This window comes from Clupea harengus, chromosome 11, assembly GCF_900700415.2.
Source record: "Clupea harengus chromosome 11, Ch_v2.0.2, whole genome shotgun sequence".
Lineage (NCBI taxonomy): Eukaryota > Metazoa > Chordata > Actinopteri > Clupeiformes > Clupeidae > Clupea > Clupea harengus.
In genome coordinates this window covers 24,463,879-24,483,411 of record NC_045162.1, presented here as the reverse complement: position 1 = coordinate 24,483,411, position 19,533 = coordinate 24,463,879, and the positions used below count along the sequence as shown (strand labels likewise).

Genomic DNA, 19,533 nt, shown 5'->3' with positions numbered 1-19,533 from the left:
CAAGAATAAACCCGACCGGTGGGCTCTCGCATGCTCCCTTTATTGAAGCAGAGGTACTATTTGCCTCCTCTCCGTGCTTTTTCACTGCGGCTTTACGTCAGATCAGCAAAACTAAATAGGTTCTACGCATGCGCTCAACCTAGTTTGTGAGGGATTGCGCAATCTGAGATGAGGCACAGCTCGTCGCTGCCTCACCGTCTCGCTGTCTCCTGTCTGTTTGAACAGGACATGCGCAAATTCTGTTTTATTACATATTATTTATTATAGCTTGTATCTTCTATTCATTTTGAGCATTTTGTTTTGACTGCCCCCCCCCCCCCCCCTCTTGGTTTCTTGCATTCCGCGGTAAAGACTAAAACTAATACTGAAACTAATAAAAACTAAACTCAAACTAAGCATTTTCAAAAAATAGAAACTAAACTAAACTAGCAAACCCGCTTTAAAAACTAATTAAAACTAAACTGAAATTGAAAACAAAAAGTCAAAACGAAATAAAAATAAAAACTAGTGAAAAACGCAAAACTATAATAACCTTGGTGTGTGTGTGTGTGTGTGTGTGTGTGTGTGTGTGTGTGTGTGTGTGTTTTAGTGTGTGTGTGTGTGTGTGTGTGTGTGTGTGTGTGTGTGTGTGTGTGTACAATGGCAGGTCTCCAGCTACCACTCTAAGTAGTATAATTGCAGGGCCGGGCTGGCGTTTGGGTCAGAACAGGGCCACCCAGCAGTCTCTCTGCACGCAGCCTGCGTGGGCCGCTCCTGTCCGTCCCTCATCCGTCCGTTCAGCACCTGCAGCCGGGCCCCTGCTCCACCCCGGCCCGTGGGGCCCCGGCCAGAGCCACGCTGACAGGGCCTGGCCTTTCTCCTGCACTTGGAGATCCACTAATGCACTTCCATTAATATGATTATAAAACACAGCGGGGCCTTTCCGTTCACTGTTAGAAGGGGGCCAGTGCCTCTAGAGCTTCTTCAGAGCATTTAGGCACTCCAATTTCACTCTAAATCCCATTCGCTCTGTCCAAAACACACAGAAGTGCACACACACACACACACACACACACACACACACACACACACACACATACACACTCACCCACAGAAAGAGAAAGAAACAGAGAAAGAGAGAGAAGAATAGCGAGCAACAGCTGTTTGTCACGGCCAATAAACTAAAAAGCCCTGCAGTCTAAGCACTTGGTATTGCTCTGTTAGTTAAGCATATCAAAAATCTATCTTGGCAAAGTTACATACAGTTCTTCAACAAACTACTCCTCTTTCCTCAGAGCCATTTCTTCTGTCTTCATTCAGAGCGTGTATCGGTAGGGGTGAACTTGGCTTGCTGATGATGAGAGTGAGGAGATCAAGTAGACTCTACTTAGTAGAGGATGAAAGGGCTCACAAGAGAGGCTATGCTGCCCCCTGGTGGTTCATAATATGATTACAACCATGGGGGGGAACTAAGACCCAAGATCCGCTTAAAGAACTGTACGGCACGGGCTTTATTTATAGGAGTGTTATTTTAATCCATCCTCTTCATCCAAATAAGGGAGGATCAAAGGCACGGCACACTCCGAAAAGGAGGTTAATGAAAAGAGAGCATGCAGGAGGAAGAAAGAGCAAGAGAAAGAGAGAGAAAGACAGGAACAGAAAGAAGAGAAAGAGAGAAAGAAAACGCAACAGGACTGAAATGGTAAAGCCAAACATGATCATTTTATGATCGTTCACACTTAGGTGTGTCCAGAAATAAAATAAAAAAACGGGAAAAATCTTTCCCTCCATCTTCATGGCCTCCAAGAAAAGCAGCTTTAAACATCCCCTCTAATAAAAACTAATTCATATCCGAGGCCCTTTGCTGGCTCAGACGCCCATTTAAAGGGTTCAGGGAAATGTGTGAAGCAAAAAAACCACACACACCTTTAATGAAATAAGGGCCATATTGTTGAGGGGGAGTGGAGTGGCAGGAACAAACCCATGTCCGTGTCATGCTTGACTAAAGAGGCTGCCTGAGGAACAGGCCCGCTTTTCACCAGCGAAGCAGAGAAGTCGGAGAATTTGCCCTGGCACAGGCAATGGTGCGCATGCTTACGAGTATGAAAGTGTGTGTGTGTGTATGTGTGTACAAGTGTGTGTACAAGTGTGTGTGTGTGTGTGTGTGTGTGTGTGTGTGTGTGTGTGTGTGTGTGTACAAGTGTGTGTTGACTCCTGTGATATGACGCATTAGCGTCCTGTATGTGTGTGGGCACATGTGCGTGTGGAAAGTTGGTTCAGAGTTGATTTGGTGCCCGGGGCGCCCCTGTCTGGGGGCATGTCTTCCTTTTGGGGGATGTGAGCAGACACACGTTACCCTGGGCCTCTGCCCCTCCCTCCCGCCCATCCTGCCCCGCTCTGCACTACATGACAAGCTGCAGCCTGATGAGGTGTTTTGGCCTGCTTGCTGTTTGCCTGTTATTTTAGCCTAAGCACTGGACCAGCATCCAAACGCCGGTCGGGAGTTTCAAGGGCTGAATCACTGAATACTTTCAGAACTCCTAACTACAAATGAAAGTCATGGGAGACCACCTTATATGGAGGTGTACAGTGAGCGTTTTATAGGGATTAGAACGTCAGTAAATGTGAGTAAATGTGTAAAGCTAAGGATGTGTCTGTGTGTGTGTGTGTGTGTGTGTGTGTGTGTGTGTGTGTGTGTGTGTGTGTGTGTGTGTGTGTGTGTGTGTGTGTGTGTGTGTGTGTGAACGAGTGCATAGGTAAATACATTTGTGTGTATGTACGAGGTAGTGTATGTTTTTGAGGATTCCTCTACCTGTGACTCCTCCAAAGGGCCCGTATGTCATGTTGCAGGCCGTGCGCTGCAGGTTGTGCTCATACACCAAGCGAAGTTGATACTGGTCACCATGCTCAACATTTCCTGCCATTCCTGGAGGGAGACAAAAGGACAGAAATGCAGGAAGCGATGTTTCAATAGCTGTGCTTGACATTATACATCTTTAATGTATCTAGGAAGAGCTTCAAATGCTATCAAGTACCTTGTGATGGATCTTCTTCCTTTGAAGTTCTCAACTTTTAAACTTGGCGGTAACCATCCGATCTTATTTGCTATCATTTGTCACCCTCAAAACCAACCATTTCCATCCACTATTGTTTTAAATTATGACACAGTTGTTGTGTGGCAATTTCAATATCCATGTTGATGACAAATGTTCATGCTACTGATTTTTTTAAACATAGCTATTTGTAATCCCTTTCTCCTTAGTGCTATACAATACACAGGAGTCACACTCACATTAAACAGAACAGAATCCTGGGTTCCCAGCTATTGTTAGTGAGTGAGCTGGACTTCCTGTCTACCACTATATCTAGGATTTTTAGTAATATAATTTGATATGGTAAGTATTTTATATATCAACTAAGTAATAACAAACTAATAAGTACAATGGGCATAAATCAAACAAGTAACACGGTGCCTCCACTAAGGAAATGCTATACCAGTGTACCTGGAACAAAATATGCAAATTCTCAGATATAGTTACAATGGGAGCAGTAATGGAAAAGAGTAGCTCCTATTACCAGTGCTTTTAGTCAAACAATAATGTTGATCAGCTCATAAATCTAACCCTTCATTGTGCCCCAGTTGAAAGTGATGCTGCTTGTGAAAAGTTTTTATCTTGTTTAACTGATAAAGTGGAGTCAATTAGTCTATGACCCCTAATCCCACTTACTCTGATGTCCTTCATACACAACAAGATAGTTACAACCAGTGTTATCCCTTTATCTTGTCTGAATTTTTAGAAAGTGTCACTCAAGCCCTCTTGATGTAACACCAACTAAGATTTTACTAAAAGTAATGGAATCTGTTGGGCCCTGTTTGCTTTTTTGTTTTTAACAGTTCCTTGTCAAATGGTTTTGTCCCCGATCACTTAAAAACCCGGGCTGGATCCCTCTCTCCCTCAGAATTATAGACTGATTTTCAAGTTACCTTTTATATCGAAAAAATAATGTCCAAACACCTTCTCTCTGCACTCGAAAAAAACAATATTTTTTTAAAGTTTCAATCTGGTTTTCGGAAATGTCACAGTAGTTACCAACAACCTTTTAAGCACAGCTGATGATGGCATGTGCTCAGTCCTTGTCCTTAGCGAAGCCTTTGAAACAATCGATCACAGTATCCTGTTAGACGCACTGAGGCATTGGGTGGGGATATCTGGAGAGGCCTTTTCATCATATCTGTCGGATAGGAGGTTCTATGTCTCTGTAAACAACTATGTCTCTACATTTCTTTCTGTTTAATATGGTGTTCTACAGGGGTCAGTCTTAGGACCCATTTTATTTTGTTTATACATGCTTCCTCTGGGGCACATTATTCATAGACATGTTCTCTTTTCATTTTTATGCTGACAATGTGCAGATTCATCTGCCTGTTAGATCATAAAATCCTGGTTTGCTGAGTTCACTTTGTGATGGCAAAAACTGGATGTCAAAGAATTTGCTTCAGATAAACTCAGACAAAACTGAGATCCTTGTCATCGGGTCGCAGCACAAGGCAAAACAAATTTTGCCATCTGCTGGTTCCGTATTGGATCATATCAAGCCTGTTGCAAAGAATCTTGGCGTCTGATTTGACAGTGATCTAAGTTTTGACCAGCGTATCACAAAACTTGTGCAATCATGTTTTTATCATCTAAGACATATTACAAAAATAAGATCTATGTTAACTTTTAAAGACACAGAGACCATTTTGTATTTCTTCATCTCATCAAGCCTGTATTAGTACAACACCCTTTTTACCTGCCAAAACCAAAAATCTAATTCTATTTCTAAATCTATTAGAAATAAATTCTACACAATAGCACAAGAAAACCTGTTGCAGTCTGTTGTAAAACTACGGCTTGGGAGAGGGATCACCTACCAGTAGGACAATTACCCAAGGCACAAGGGTAAACCAACACTGCACTAGTTCAAAACCAGCAAAGGGAATATTCTAGATTATACAACAGTTAGATCCGATCAAATGATTGGTTAATTTATTAAGTGAACATGTAACATGAAGATAGGTGAGTGTCCAATTGAACATGTAACATGAAGATAGGTGAGTGTCCAATTGAACATGTAACATGAAGATAGGTGAGTGTCCAATTGAACATGTAACATGAAGATAGGTGAGTGTCCAATTGAACATGTAACATGACACTTTTGGTGTGGGACCAACACCAGGACAAGGACCACCACATGAACTCACTGTATGGCACCTGATAATGGCTTACCTGACACAGCATAGACCGAGAGCTTTCTGGGATGCAGCACAGCTAGGTGAAGGAGTTCTGAACACCTGGAGGGAGACATAGCACCATAAGGGAAGAACAGGCCCCATCTCTCTCTCACACACACACAGACATAGACAGACAAACACTGTATCAGAGGAAACGGCAGGACCCAGCGAAGTAGTGGTGTGTGCAAAGATGTGCATGTGTGTGTGAAACAAACGTGAGAGGCAGAGAGCCAGGGAGGAGGGCATGGGTAGCTCCCTGTATACTCCACACACCTAGGCTTGGCCAATTGATCAATAATCCCTACCTCCTACCTCCTACCTCCTACTACCACAACCTCTGCACGGCCACTGCAGGACTAGTGGGGTAGTTACAGTAAATAAGTAAGTAATGTGAGAGATCCATGTCAATCTCTATGATAGAAGGGTGAGTGTTTGTACATGCATGCACAGAGTGTGTGTGTGTGTGTGTGTGTGTGTGTGTGTGTAGTGCAAGGTTACAGGACCTAATTCTGCAAAATTGTAGAGGTTACATATCTTCATATCTTCACACCTCAAGCAGACAAACGCTCATCTGCTTAAGCACCTCTTTAACTTATTTTCCAAGAACTGTGTGCGTGCACCACTAACACCAGAACAGCACAGTGCCAGGCCATCACTGGACAGACTTCAAAGTGCTGAGCTTAAAGAGGGGGAATAGCTTCCCAGGCCAGCATGTTTGATCTGAGGTTTTCACATACCCTTGGTGGCTATGCAGGCTGAAAAATTTTCACGTCTCCCAACCCAGAGACATTGTTTGGGGACATAAACAGGGAGAGAACCCTGGAGCTGTTTGGAACTGTGGCACCACACCACAGAAGAGCACCAGATTTTGTTTTCAAAGGGTTAGATCAGGCCGGTTCAGCATCTTTGGGCAAGGCACTTCTAGACAATGCTTACAATATGTCTCCAGCAAGGCCTCCATTTATACCCACCAGTGACATTGACAGATATGAATCACTCAATGGAACCACAAAGGGGGGGAGAAACGACTAAACACAAGCAAACAGCCTGAGACTGTAAGGAACACACTCTGTGGAGAAGGTCTGGAAAGCAGCCAAGCTGAATCTGGAGGCCCTGTGTGCCCATGATAGACTAGCATACTGACAAAACAATTCAAACCATCCCTCCCTTTCACAACATCAACATGCTACAAACTTGATTCAGGCAAATGGAATTCTAGGCAGCAAACAGCTGCAATGTCCAAAATACAATTCAAAATAAAATAGAGGTTCCCAACTTGGCTTCTGAGCCCATTAATGTATCGAGCACAAGACTATTAAGGGAGGCTATGCTACCATTCATGTTAATTCATTTTGCTGTGACAGTTTTCAAACATGTATTCATTTAGCAGGCACTTTTATCCACAGTGACTTAGAGTAGTTCTGAGTATTTTCATCAGTAGCCTATGTGTGCTCCTTGGGAATCAAACTCGTGATCTTGGTGCTGTTAGCATCTCGCTATTCCAGTTGAGCCAGAGGAGCAAAGTACTACGTTGCAAAGCTTTAAAATGGTTTTAAAAAAAAAACAACCAGTAAAGCAACAAAGAAATCCAATGGAACTCTAGTGGGGGATAATAATCACAGGTGACTGGGATGCTCCTTGTGTGAGACTGAGCCTGTGAAATCATTGACAGTTTGCCAGAATGGGAATGTAGTGGGCAGGTGGGCAAAGAGGTTAACTGGATAAGCCAAACAGTGACTGGGTTAACGCAGGGTGACTGGGAGATTAGGCTAATTCGATCTGTATCAGGTGACTTGACCTTGTTATTCATAATGCATAGTGAAAGCTGACAGTTAGACCATCATTTCCTCCCAATGATCAGTGCTCAAATATACTTGTGAGGCCATCTTTTAAATCATGTTGGTTTGACTGTTTGATCTGCTGCCTTGCTGACTATAACTTTCTGTTGCGACCAAGTAAAGTCTTTTAAAGTAACATTTTACTTCTGCGTGGCCCTGAGCCTGCTGGATGGGGCTTGCAGTGATGGTTGATGCGTACTGATAACACCTGACATGGGTAAAAGACACATTTTTAAAACCAGCAAGAGGTTATGTGGTAAATACAGCAAAAGGAATTATAGCTTATGGCGTTAATATGATGTTACTGTCACTGAAAAGCATCACGCAAAATGTCAGCTGAAATAAAGGCTTTAATTAATCAACAGTGGTGCTGCAATCTTCATTTATCCATTTGTCCCATGTTTTTACACACAATAAAGTACTAGGGGAAGTATTATGTGAGCTTCCTGTAACCCATATCAACAGCATGCTGTAATTACTATGTAAATAGAATGGCATAAAGCGTCCTTTTGGCTTTGGTTTGTTCCTGCTATTCCTTCAGTGGGTTTAAAAGCATATGTCGGCCATGTTCTGAAGGGCTTTTTTCCTATCTCCTCTTATCTATAATGATGAGTTTATATTATTGCCAACACTGTCCTTCCAGCTCATCCAATTACTTTACTGAAAAAAAAACATAATATTCACTATTAATATGACTATTTGAATCAGTGATTTTATTTGTTTATTTTTATCAGCATAGTTTTACAAAAACGTATAGTGATAATATGACTGATAATATGTCACGCAGTTGGCAGGTGCCCTGACACCATCAGCAGCGATGTTGTTACTTACGAAACAAACTTGCCCAGCTCCACCTGGATGATAGGGTCTCTGAGGTGCACCTCCAGCAGCTGGGCGTCCGCCTCCGACACCTCGCTGGGTTTAGACGGGTGAGGCAAGAAAATTCGCAGCATCCCCATATAGCTGCCCACCACAATTTTATCTGTGCAGAAGAAGTAAGTGCATAAGTGCATGCAGTCATAAGTACATGCAGCAAGTTGTTGACAGTCCAATCACAAAACAAGAACAGGGCAATCAACTCTAAGACAATGACATTAACAGCGATTTTAGGCTTACTTTACATTTAGAGGCCTAATTCATTGAAGCTACTTCAGCTTACATTTAAATTAATTATTTAGCAGACCATAATTAAAACATCTCACTGGCTGTCTCTACCCATGGAATCCCATGAACTGTATTAGTTCACTGTATCAGTGCTTGTCCCTCCCCACCACCACCAACATGTATGCTTGCTCACCAAGCCCAGTTCCACTGTTGTCCACATCTCCCACACACAGGCAGCCCTGGTCGAACTCCTCGCCCTCTCCCAGAACTGTTGCCCACCAGTCCCTTGCTTTGAACAGAGACATGCTGGAGCTCTACACAACACAAGGGGAACAGTAAATGGCACTTACATTTAGTCATTTAGCAGACGCTTTTATCCAAAGCGACTTACATATGTGCGACTTACAAGGATGTATACACATTTTACATTTACACTGATGGCACACTGCACATCAGGAGCAATTCGGGGTTCAGCGTCTTGCTTAAGGACGCTTCGACAGGGAATCGAACTAGCAACCTTCTGATTACTAAGCGACTTCTCTACCTCCTGTACCACTGTCGCCCACCACTGGTAGGGTTTATTCACAGACAGGAGAGCAGAGGTGTAAAGTAACGAATTACTTTTACTCACGTTACTGTAATTGAGTAGTTTTTTTGTGTACTTTGTAATTTTTAAGTAGTTTTTTAAATCGGTAATTTTACTTTTACTTAAGTAGATTTTGACTGAAGTATTGTACTTCGCTACATTGGAAATTACATCCGTTACTGAGTAAAAAAAAAAAAACATAGTTCAAGGCAGGAATCGCGCACCACAATGCTCACTGCCGTGGTGGATGCTGCATAGAGTGGATGATGGAGTCGATGCAAGGCACCAGTACGGTGCCGAGTCACGAGAGATAGATATGGAGGAAGATGATAGTGCGGACTACCAACAAGCTGTGGACCACCAACAAGCTGAAGCACCGAACTTTCCGCCAGTTGAAATTAAAGAAGATGAAGAAAACCCGTGGCCACATCTCAGCAAGCAGTTTGCCTTCCAACGTAAAAGAGGCAACAGCTTTATGCTGTGTAAACTGCCTAATCCGTCAGTCAGAACTTTCTGCTTATACAAATTCATCTTCAAATCTGCGCAAGCATGTGTTGGTAAGTACAGTATTTGTCCCTTTCCATTAGTAGTTCAGACAGCGTTTTTGTCATTTAGTTAGCTTTGCTCCATTAAGCAAAATATGCGTTTCATGGCACTAGTAGGTAGTAGCCTAATTTTGGCTAGCACTTGCAACCGACCTGAGTATGCTAACGTCGACAGCGGTCATCCAATAGACTAATAATACCATTCCTGTCTTCCATTCGTTTCAGGTCATAGAATTATTATGTTCAGTCTCTCATATTGTGTTAAAAACTGCAGATCAGTCATCAGCAATGAAATACACCACATAAACTGATATTAGGCTAATCATTTGGCTGCCTCCCATGCCTTGAAACAGAACAATGTATATGCGCACACCATCGTTTTCAGACAGTTGGACAAGTCAATGTGTATGTCGTTATCTGCAATTTATCACGATGTTTAGTCAGATATTGATAACGATAAGTGGTGGCTTTGCAACGTGCACGTCTTTCATGTTCATGCTAAGGGGTCCCGGTTAGCAAGAATTGAGGATTATGAATTGTGATGCATGTAGAAATAGAAAATAATGCTATAATTCTGTATACTGTAGGTCTGTCATCTCAAGTAGCTATTTATAGCTATTTCTGTGTTATGATGCACTCTTGAATCTTGATGGCAGCTCAATACTTAATTGTCAGAAATGTTGTTTGTCATTCTACAGGTCTAGTCTATGTCAGACAACACCTTGACCGGATGTTGGAGGCTGGAGCAAGTTGGACAACATTCATCAGATGAAGATGATTTATTTTCCTCAATGAAGTCCAGAAGGTACAGGGGAGTTAGAAGGGTACCTAGCCTGTGTCTCAGTCAATATGGATCTGCTGAACGCCTTTCAGAATATCAAAAAACTGTCCCTGAAACTCAATACTGGCCTACCTGCCTCGGCCGCGTGCGAGCGACTCTTCAGCTGTGCTGGATTGCTGTTCAATGCAAAGCTAGCCCGGATGAACTCTACTCATCTTGAAAATCAGCTGCTGCTCAAACTCAACAAGAAGTTTGTAGACTAATGCTCTAAAGGTGGACACAAGTAAAGTAACCAAAGTTTAAGTGGGGCAGCGGTATTTTAACTTTTTATTTTAGCTGTCATGTCTTGACATGTCCTCCCAAAAGTTCTTAAATGTTGTGTTGACATGTTTAATGTTTGACATGTTTAATGTCATTGCACTTATATTTCTAAAGATTCTCCTTTAATAAAAAATAACTAGTTTTTGTATTGGATTTATGACCCCTTGTCCTTTTTTGCACTATATAGGAGCGGCCCCCATCAAGTTGTTGAAAGTAACTAAGTAACTTTTACTTAAAGTACATTTTAAATGAACTACTTTTTACTTTTACTTGAGTAGATTTTTAGATGGGTAATTTTACTTGTACTTAAGTAAAATTTCATCAAAGTAATTGTACTTTTACTTGAGTACAACATTTCAGTACTTTTTACACCTCTGCAGGAGAGTTAGATCCTTTTAGCTGAACCAAAGTGGACAGCCACAGGCCTTAGGCTAATTGTTGCGTTTTAATTCTAGTTCACAGTTAGAGCACACAGTTAGGCTATTTTAAATAGGACTATTTCACATTTACTGCAAAACAGTTTACACATAACATCTTGTGTGAAGCTGACACACATGTATGTAAATGCAACTGATAACAAAGGAATTGATGGCAAAAGTTAAACAAGAGGTAACGTGATAGGAACACAATGTTGCCAACAAGAATTTAAATAACCCAACCAGTTATTTTTCCACAATTTACATATTTATATTAAATATTCATATTTAACAGTCTTTCGTGTGTCTGAATCTTGTTTATTGAAATATTGCTTCAGATGAGTTCTATTGCATCCAGTGAATCAGGAATCCCTCCTCAATGACACCTCATGCTAAGACCCCTACTGTGTGTCAAGGATCACTTCAAAAACCAGGTTATGTGGCAGGCATAGTCCTCTAGTGACTGAGCACTCATTCTCACACTATGCAAATGAATCATGTGACAGGGGATTTGGACACAGCACGCCAAGCTGCTTTCCTAATTGTTAACTGCTGAGCAGGTGGAATAGACAGCTAATCCAGAGGACCCCTCAACAGAGAAAGAGAAAGAACGTGAGAGCGACATATACATAGATTATCATTTCCAATCCCAAGGCTTTTGTGTTCAACATATAGCATATTGTTATGATATGAAGATGACCAGGAATAATCCTGCAACACACCTCTGAACTGCCATGTTAATGAGACCGTGAAATCCCTCGGTCGCTATCTGTTCATCAAGAGGGATTATCCAAGTATCTGCTCACAGATAGGAGATGGAACACTTGTATGTCCTTCTACGGACAGTGTAAATTAGTGTGTGCAAGCAGAGTGCTTCAGATTCAGATAAGACTTAATGTTTGCGTGACAATTTGCAGATAGCAACTGAATATCCAATTGTAGGCTTCTTAACACAACTGAAGAACACGATTTAACACGCTGACAGAGTTTACTACTAATTTAGCAAGCGATACTTTACTTATAAAACTTTTCATCGCAAAGTTCATAAGAGCGTATCACCAACTTCCTGTCTCTTATTTGCTCATTCATATTTTTCGCATCTTTTCATCTTCGAAGCTGCTCTAATTTTGAAGAACATAACAATAGTACAAGTAACACCTCTTGGGGGCTACCAAGGTAAACGTGGAAGTAACGTTAAACGTCAATGTTCGAATGGCTCAGCTATGGGATTGTTCAATACTGCTGGTAGTAAATATTGTGTAGCTATCTACAAATTTAGCTTGCCAGCTGACAACCACACAGTCTAAGGTTGCAGATAGCTTAGGACCGACCAAAAAGACACTCACATAGTCACTGAACTCACAACCAACAGGCGTAGCTAGCCAGGTCCTCTCTCCAGGTGAATCAACATTGATATCAATAACTCATGCTACACCTCCAAATTGGAAAATGCTGTGTTTATGCAAATTGTTTTCCGTGCACGATCATCACGATGGTGTGCGCACACGTAATTTCAGTAGCAGGCTGATCATAACGGTGTCAATTAGCAATCGCTAACGGTATTTAGCGAGCTCGCTAAGTAAAGTGGCTTGAGGCAAGGACTATCACAACCTGTGGAAACTAACATTAACATTAGGCTAGCAACATACGGGATAAGTTGTTACATTGTCAAACTGGTGGGGTTATCCATTTATGAATATTCATGACACCAAAACTACTCACCGTTTAAACTCGACTGATTCCGATTAATTTAATCCTAAAGGGTGTTTCGTAGAAATCACATAGCTATCGCTGCCATGTCTCAAGCAACTAACGTGAAGCCATCTCCCTGTTGTCATGGCAGTAGCAAAAGCTAGAGGTGTGCGCAGAAACGGATGTGGCAAGGCAGAGTCTGGCCATATGGGAAATGGAGTCAATTTAAGACTTTTGCGACTAGGGCTTCCAAGGACTTTGGGCTTCCATACAGAACAGTGCCAGGGACGACTACTAATGTCCGATGCATTTCCTACATAAATAACATCTGTAACAGGTGCAGTATGCATTATTTATTTATTTATTTACTAAAAACAAAAGTCCTTCTGTATATAAGCAATTCTATTTAAATGGTTTTAAGGGAACAGGGGAAATACAAAGCAAATACATGACAACAAACATACATGTGGACCCTGCCAGCATCAGCACACTACTGCTGTAGTTCCTGACATAGATAGCCTGCATTACAGAGTTCTTTTTTTAATTAAGGTGAAAAGTCTATGATCACCAGTGTTGTAAGTGATTGTATACTGTAGAATGACTTGCTTCACAAAGAATGTTTCTGGCATGCAAGAAGATTTTTCCGTTGTTTCTCTGTAGTTTTTAAATGAGAATATAGTTTCTTTCAGGTTATTGACTACATCCTTCTACTGCATTCTTACAGTATACATTTACTTGGAAACTTGTTGAGTTTAAATTAGTGACATGGATAACATTCAACTTATGCAACATAGTATTCAGTTAGTTGGAGACGAGTTATAATGATCAGTTAATTTTAGTGCAAGAGATTATTACACTGATAACATGACTAAGCATGTTGAATGTCTTGTTCATAAACAATGACATAAGGACTTTTTAATTCCGATGACACTGACATATTCATTGACAAAAATAGATACTTTTGAGACATAAGAAAGTTGTGGGCTTTGCATAGGCTACATTGTGTGGTGCTGTTCATATGAATGCATGATTCGAGAAATCCACCAAAGCGACTGAGAAAAACTGTAATTTGCTTCATTGTGAATGGTATATCTCCTGGCAATTTACCACAAATGCGAGCTGCACAATTCAGGGACCAGAGGAATTATTAAAACAAGACAAGCACCCAGGACCCTAAGACATCATTATTTCCTGAAAGGTAAGGGTTTGATCGTAGGCTACTTCTGTAATTTTGAATGGGTCCAGGTTATATTCTTCATGACTTCTGTTTTTGACATTTGTCAATCACAGCACTCTGTTGGTCCAGGGGGGTATAAAGGAGGGCTCGTCCGGGATTTGAACCCGGGACCTCTCGCACCCTAAGCGAGAATCATACCCCTAGACCAACGAGCCGTTGTCAAGACGCTTCCCAAATCTCAAAAACATTCCGTAACTTGCCACGTCAAACCCCACTTTTCTGGATAATACGTTCACTCACATTTTGACGGCATGATATTCTTATTTAGCACTTTGCTGCCCTCTAGCGGTGAAAGCCCCTTGTCAGTAGAAGCTGCACGGGAGCGCTTCTTTATTGTCTATAGGCCTTTCTCCTGGCAAATGAGCAGATCAGCCATTGAAAACCACAATGGACCAGTGTAATCATGATTTAAAACAAGGCAATGTTAATTCCCGATGGGTTTTATGGTACGTTTGCATGTTTAAATAGGTCGAGAAAATGCTCCTCATGACCTCCTATTTTTGGCAGCTGTCAATCATAACCCTCTTCAACTATAAAGAAGGGCTCGTCCGGGATTTGAACCCGGGACCTCTCGCACCCAAAGCGAGAATCATACCCCTAGACCAACGAGCCACTGTAAGTGTACTGCCCAGACATCATAAAGTGTCCAGAACTTGCCACGTCAAACCCTTCGTCAACATTATACTATCACTCACATGTTGACTGCAATATATTCTTATTTAGCACTTTGCTGCCCTCTAGCGGTGAAACCCCCTGTCTGTAGAAGCTGCGAGGGAGCGCTTCTTTATTGTCTAGAACAGGGGTCACCAACCTTTTTGAAACTGAGAGCTACTTCAAGGGTACTGAGTAGTACGAAGGGCTACTTGTTTGATACAAACTTCCTGAATAATAAAGTTGCACAGATCACTATTCGATTAGTCTCACATCGGATGATAAGAAGCTGAAAGAGTATTTGTTTAAAGCTGTTGGGTTAGGCCCAGTTGTTAAAGAAGTGCTTCTTGGCCCAACTTCTCCAGTGTTATCATCTGCGAGTAGTGTTTTTAGAACATGCCTTGCGGGCGACTCACGTGGTCCCTGCAGGCGACCAGGTGCCCGTGGGCACCGTGTTGGCTACCTGTGGTCCAGGAGTATTATGCTCTGGAAACTGATTCGTTCATACGTGATGGAGGTCAGGTCTGAGTGATGCATGCAGGGTGACGTTTAAAGTTACCTATGATATAGACAGTTAGCCTACCCTTTTAAGAAAGGGGCTTATTCAATTTCCTTAAAAGTTCGAAATTCCAGCTACTCCCTGACATCTTCTTATGATCGGATTTGATTAAGCTAATAGTTTAGTTGGCCTCTTTACTCCAAAGTCATTAAAAAAGTAAAAATGTGACTCTCAAGTCTAATGTGTTGTATATGTCCTACAGTTCTTCTTCTGTTTCTGACCCATTGCGGAGGATTATACTCCAACATTTTACCCTTACCATGCTTTACATCTGTGGAGACAGCTGACATGACATTGAGCCCTCCACTGTCAAAACTCTTGACACAAATATAGTCCTACCCAGTTGCCAAAATATGACATTTAGCATTGCTAAACTGAATTGTAGTAGGCCTTCTCTGCTGAAAAAGTGAGAAAAACAGGAATTTTAACTGATTATTTTCATCAATGTGATGGCACATTCCAATGGAACAGAAAGCAATACTCTTTAACCTTGTTGAATTGTAACTTCATACCTATCACCGAGCAAATGACCAGCTCAGCCATTGTGGAATTGTGATTTTAAACAGAGCAACAGCCAGAGGCATTGATGCATCGCTAATTTCTGGAGCCTAAGGGTTTGATGCTGCATTCGTATGTTTGAATAGGTCGAGAATATGATCTGCATGACTTCATACTTTTGATAGATGTCAAACATAGCCCTCCGCAACTATAAAGGAGGGCTCGTCCGGGATTTGAACCCGGGACCTCTCGCACCCTAAGCGAGAATCATACCCCTAGACCAACGAGCCACTATGGACATTTATCCCAAACCTCAGCAACACTCGAGAACTTGCCACGTCAAACCCCTCTTTTCTACATAATACGTTCACTCACATTTTGACGGCATGATATTTTTATTTGGCACTTTGATGCTCTCTAGCGGTGAAAGCCCCTGTCTGTAGAAGTTGCGAGGGAGCGCTTATTTATTGTCTAGAACAGTCGTTCTCAAAGTGTGGTCCGCGGATTAATAAGAGCAAATTCAAGCACCCCGAATACTTTGATATACCCAAGCCACACGATCAGGGCTGTAGTGGTAAAATTAGAGGTGGGTAAACTATGAATTTTGTGATCAGACAGACCTCGACGCGAAGCAACACAACACAAAGCCTCGCGACTCTGTAAGGCTGTCCTGGCTATATTCCATTATGTTATCAGTTAAAGTCATATTAAATCAATGACAGTGAATAAATGTGTTTGTAGTTTATTCAATTTCAAGAAAACAGTAAAGAAAAGTAGGCCTCACAACAATGAAGGGGGTGGAGGGAGAGACAAAATAAAGGACCTCTATAGGACCTAAAAAAAATGTAAGGCCTCTGGAAACAGGCCCTGGGTGTTACAGCTGAAAAGTATAATATAAAAAGAAACCATGCTGCAATTAAACACTTCCCCTGTTATTTAACCATTGGAGAAACCTCCAATGTCAACACAACACAACAACACAATTGCTATATCAAGACGTACGGGCAGGGGAGGCTGTGCCTCATCTCAGATTGCGCAATCCCTCACAAACTGGGTTGAGCGCATGCGTAGAACTTTTTAATTATTGCTGATCTGACATAAAAAAAATCACGGAGGCGAGGCAAACAGTACCTCTGCCTCACCGGTCGGGTTCATGCTTGTTCTGCTGTTTTTTCTGCTACACTTATATTTGACCTTGACCACGAAAATGGAAGATTCTATAGCTAAGCTAAAACATTTTACTTAGCAATTCACTTAGCTATGTCTAACTGGTTTGCAAAAAATCTGTCAACAATTTTCAATGAATTAGCCTAATCTACAGCGATATGCGTGAGGATAATTACTCATGCATCTTCAATTGCTGAAATAATTGACGTTTTATTAGGCCTATTTAGATGGCACCGGGAAGGCTGGCTTGTTACCTGCATCATCGTATTTGCAAGCACGTTATTAATAGAGTTTGTCCCTGTCTTAATGCGATGTTGTCCGAACCAAAACAACGTTTAAACGTGAATTGATCTTCAGCCTTACTTTGTACTTGAGGCCTTTTTGCGGGCATCTGTGGGAGTGGGAGCACTGATGGTCTCTTCAAAAATCGCCTGATATCCATGGCTAATTAATCCATTCCGAACAGGTAGGCAGGCAGGCTAATGCACAACGTGTATGTGTTTACATACTTCCTGGATCCTGATTGGTGTCGCCGCCAGCGCCAAGGCACCGATTGGAGCATAATACAGCGCAGATGAAAATGATTCAGACTACAGCGTTTATATGTTCAACAATTTGAAATGTAGGTGTTTTAAAATGACACCAAATTTATTTCTGATTATTCCAACGGCAGAATACAAGGCCCAGGGAACTTTGAGGTGCGTAAACGCCACTTACAGGTGTGTAAACGATATTTAGAGGTGCGTAAACGCTATTTCCAAAATTCCAGAGGTGCGTAAACGGCGTTTACGTGCGTTTACCCTCCACTACAGCCCTGCACACGATTGGAAGTCCATAATCTTCAAGTAATGGTATCAGATTTTAAGCCTAGAAAGTTTGAAGGAGCTAGCCTAAATACCTTTCTAGTAATAGCAATTTGAAAATTGACTTTAATCACTCCAACCTGAAGACTGTACTCCCCAAATGTCATCAACATGTCTCCTGTCCCACGAGACGAGACAAGACTTTGGACCATGTCTATACTAACATGGCTGATGCTTACAAAGCTGTCCCCCTCCCCCACCTAGGATAGTCTGACCACCTCTCTTTGTTTCTTCTCCCGAAATACACACCACTCATCAAACGTGTGAAACCCACAGTGAGGACAATTAAAGTGTGGCCAGAGGGAGCAGAGCACTACAGCACCGGTTTGGACACACAGACTGGAGTGTGTTTGCCACCCAGGCCACACTGGACTCCCACACGGACATCAACGCCTATGCCTCATCTGTACTGGACTTTATCAACACCAACATCAACAGTGTCACCACCCTCAAACAAATCACCACATTCCCTAATCAGAAGCCATGGATGAATAGGGAGGTCCGCCTTTTGCTGAAGGCACGCGATATTGCTTTCAGATCAGGTGACACCCAGGCCTACAGTTCATCCAGGGCCGACCTGAAGAGGGGCATCAAAAAGACCAAGCACAGCTACAAGCTAAAGATTGAGAAGCACTTCAAAAACAACTCAGACCCCCGACGCATGTGGCAAGGCATCCAGGCCATAACGGACTATAAACCCACCAACACCTCCCCCCAAACTGGTGAAGCATCATTCCCTGATGAGCTTAACAGCTTTTATGCAAGCTTCGACAGGGACAACCAGGAGGCGGCCATCAAGGCTGTGCTCACTATAGACAACCAGCCCCTCACACTCTCCTCCACCGACATGTGTGCTGCACTGAGCAGGACTAATGCACGAAAGGCTGCTGGCCCTGATGGCATCCCTGGACGGGTGCTCAGGGCCTGTGCTGGGCAGCTGACTGAGGTCTTGACTGACATATTCAACCTGTCACTGGCCCAAGCAGCTGTCCCCACGTGCTTCAAAACCACCTCCATCGTGCCGGTGCCAAAGCACTCCAAGGCAGCGAGCCTTAATGCCTTTCGCCCAGTTGCACTCACTCCAACCATCATGAAGTGCTTCGAGAGGCTGGTCCTGGCTCATCTCAAAACATGTCTACCACCCACACTGGACCCCCTCCAATTCGCCTATCGCTAGAATAGAAGCACGGAGGATGCCATCTCCACGGCACTACACTCCGCCCTTTCCCACCTGGACAACAGTAACACCTACGCAAGACTGTTGTTCATAGACTTCAGCTCTGCATTTAACACCATAATCCCCTCCAAACGGATCACAAAACTCAGTAATCGGGGCATCAACACCTCCCTCAGTAACTGGATTCTGGACTTCCTAACCAACAGACCCCAGTCTGTCAGGTTAGACAACAACACCTCCTCAACCCTCATCCTGAACACTGGTGTCCCACAGGGCTGCGTGCTGAGCCCTCTCCTCTACTCCCTCTTCACCTACGACTGCACAGCTGTACATGGTTCTAATACCATTGTAAAGTTTACAGACGACACAACGGTGATTGGCCTCATCAACAACAACAATGAGTCGGCCTACAGGGAAGAGGTCCAGCACCTGGCAGTGTGGTGTGCTAACAACAACCTGGCTCTCAACACCATGAAAACCAAGGAGCTAATTGTGGACTTCAGGAGGACCAAAGGTGGCGCACACACCCCGATCTGTATCAACGGGACGGAGGTGGAGCGTGTCGCCAGCTTTAAATTCCTGGGTGTCCACATCTTCGAGGACCTCTCTTGGACCCTCAACACCTCAACCTTAGTCAAGAAGGCTCACCAGTGTCTCTTCTTCCTGAGGCGATTGAAGAAGGCAAATCTGTCTCCTCAGATTCTGGTGAACTCCTACCGCTGCACCATTGAGAGCATCCTCACCAACTGCATCTCAGTCTGGTATGGCAGCTACTCTGTTGTGGACCGCAAAACTCTCCAGAGGGTAGTGAAAACTGCCATCACTGGTTCCCCACTCCCCACCA

General features: G+C 42.8%; 1 protein-coding gene and 3 non-coding genes across 4 annotated transcripts in view; all 4 read right to left on the bottom strand.

Moving 5' to 3' along the window:
- bbs9 (Bardet-Biedl syndrome 9) overlaps positions 1-12,548 on the bottom strand; it is an 85,777-nt gene extending 73,229 nt beyond the window's left edge. The window contains exons 1-5 of the mRNA XM_031576947.2: positions 12,192-12,548; positions 8,390-8,510; positions 7,924-8,074; positions 5,250-5,314; positions 2,792-2,905 (exon numbers count right to left, since the gene is read on the bottom strand). Coding sequence (XP_031432807.1) covers positions 2,792-2,905; positions 5,250-5,314; positions 7,924-8,074; positions 8,390-8,501 — 442 coding nt within the window. The 5' untranslated portion in view covers positions 8,502-8,510; positions 12,192-12,548. The remainder of the gene's footprint in view (positions 1-2,791; positions 2,906-5,249; positions 5,315-7,923; positions 8,075-8,389; positions 8,511-12,191) is intronic.
- Positions 12,549-13,857: 1,309 nt separating this feature from the next.
- trnap-agg lies at positions 13,858-13,929 on the bottom strand. The gene has a single exon. It is a non-coding gene; the product is annotated as a tRNA-Pro (tRNA).
- Positions 13,930-14,314: 385 nt separating this feature from the next.
- trnap-ugg lies at positions 14,315-14,386 on the bottom strand. Its single transcript has one exon. It is a non-coding gene; the product is annotated as a tRNA-Pro (tRNA).
- A 1,314-nt stretch (positions 14,387-15,700) lies between these two features.
- Positions 15,701-15,772, bottom strand: trnap-agg. The gene has a single exon. It is a non-coding gene; the product is annotated as a tRNA-Pro (tRNA).
- Between the last annotated feature and the right edge of the window lie 3,761 nt (positions 15,773-19,533).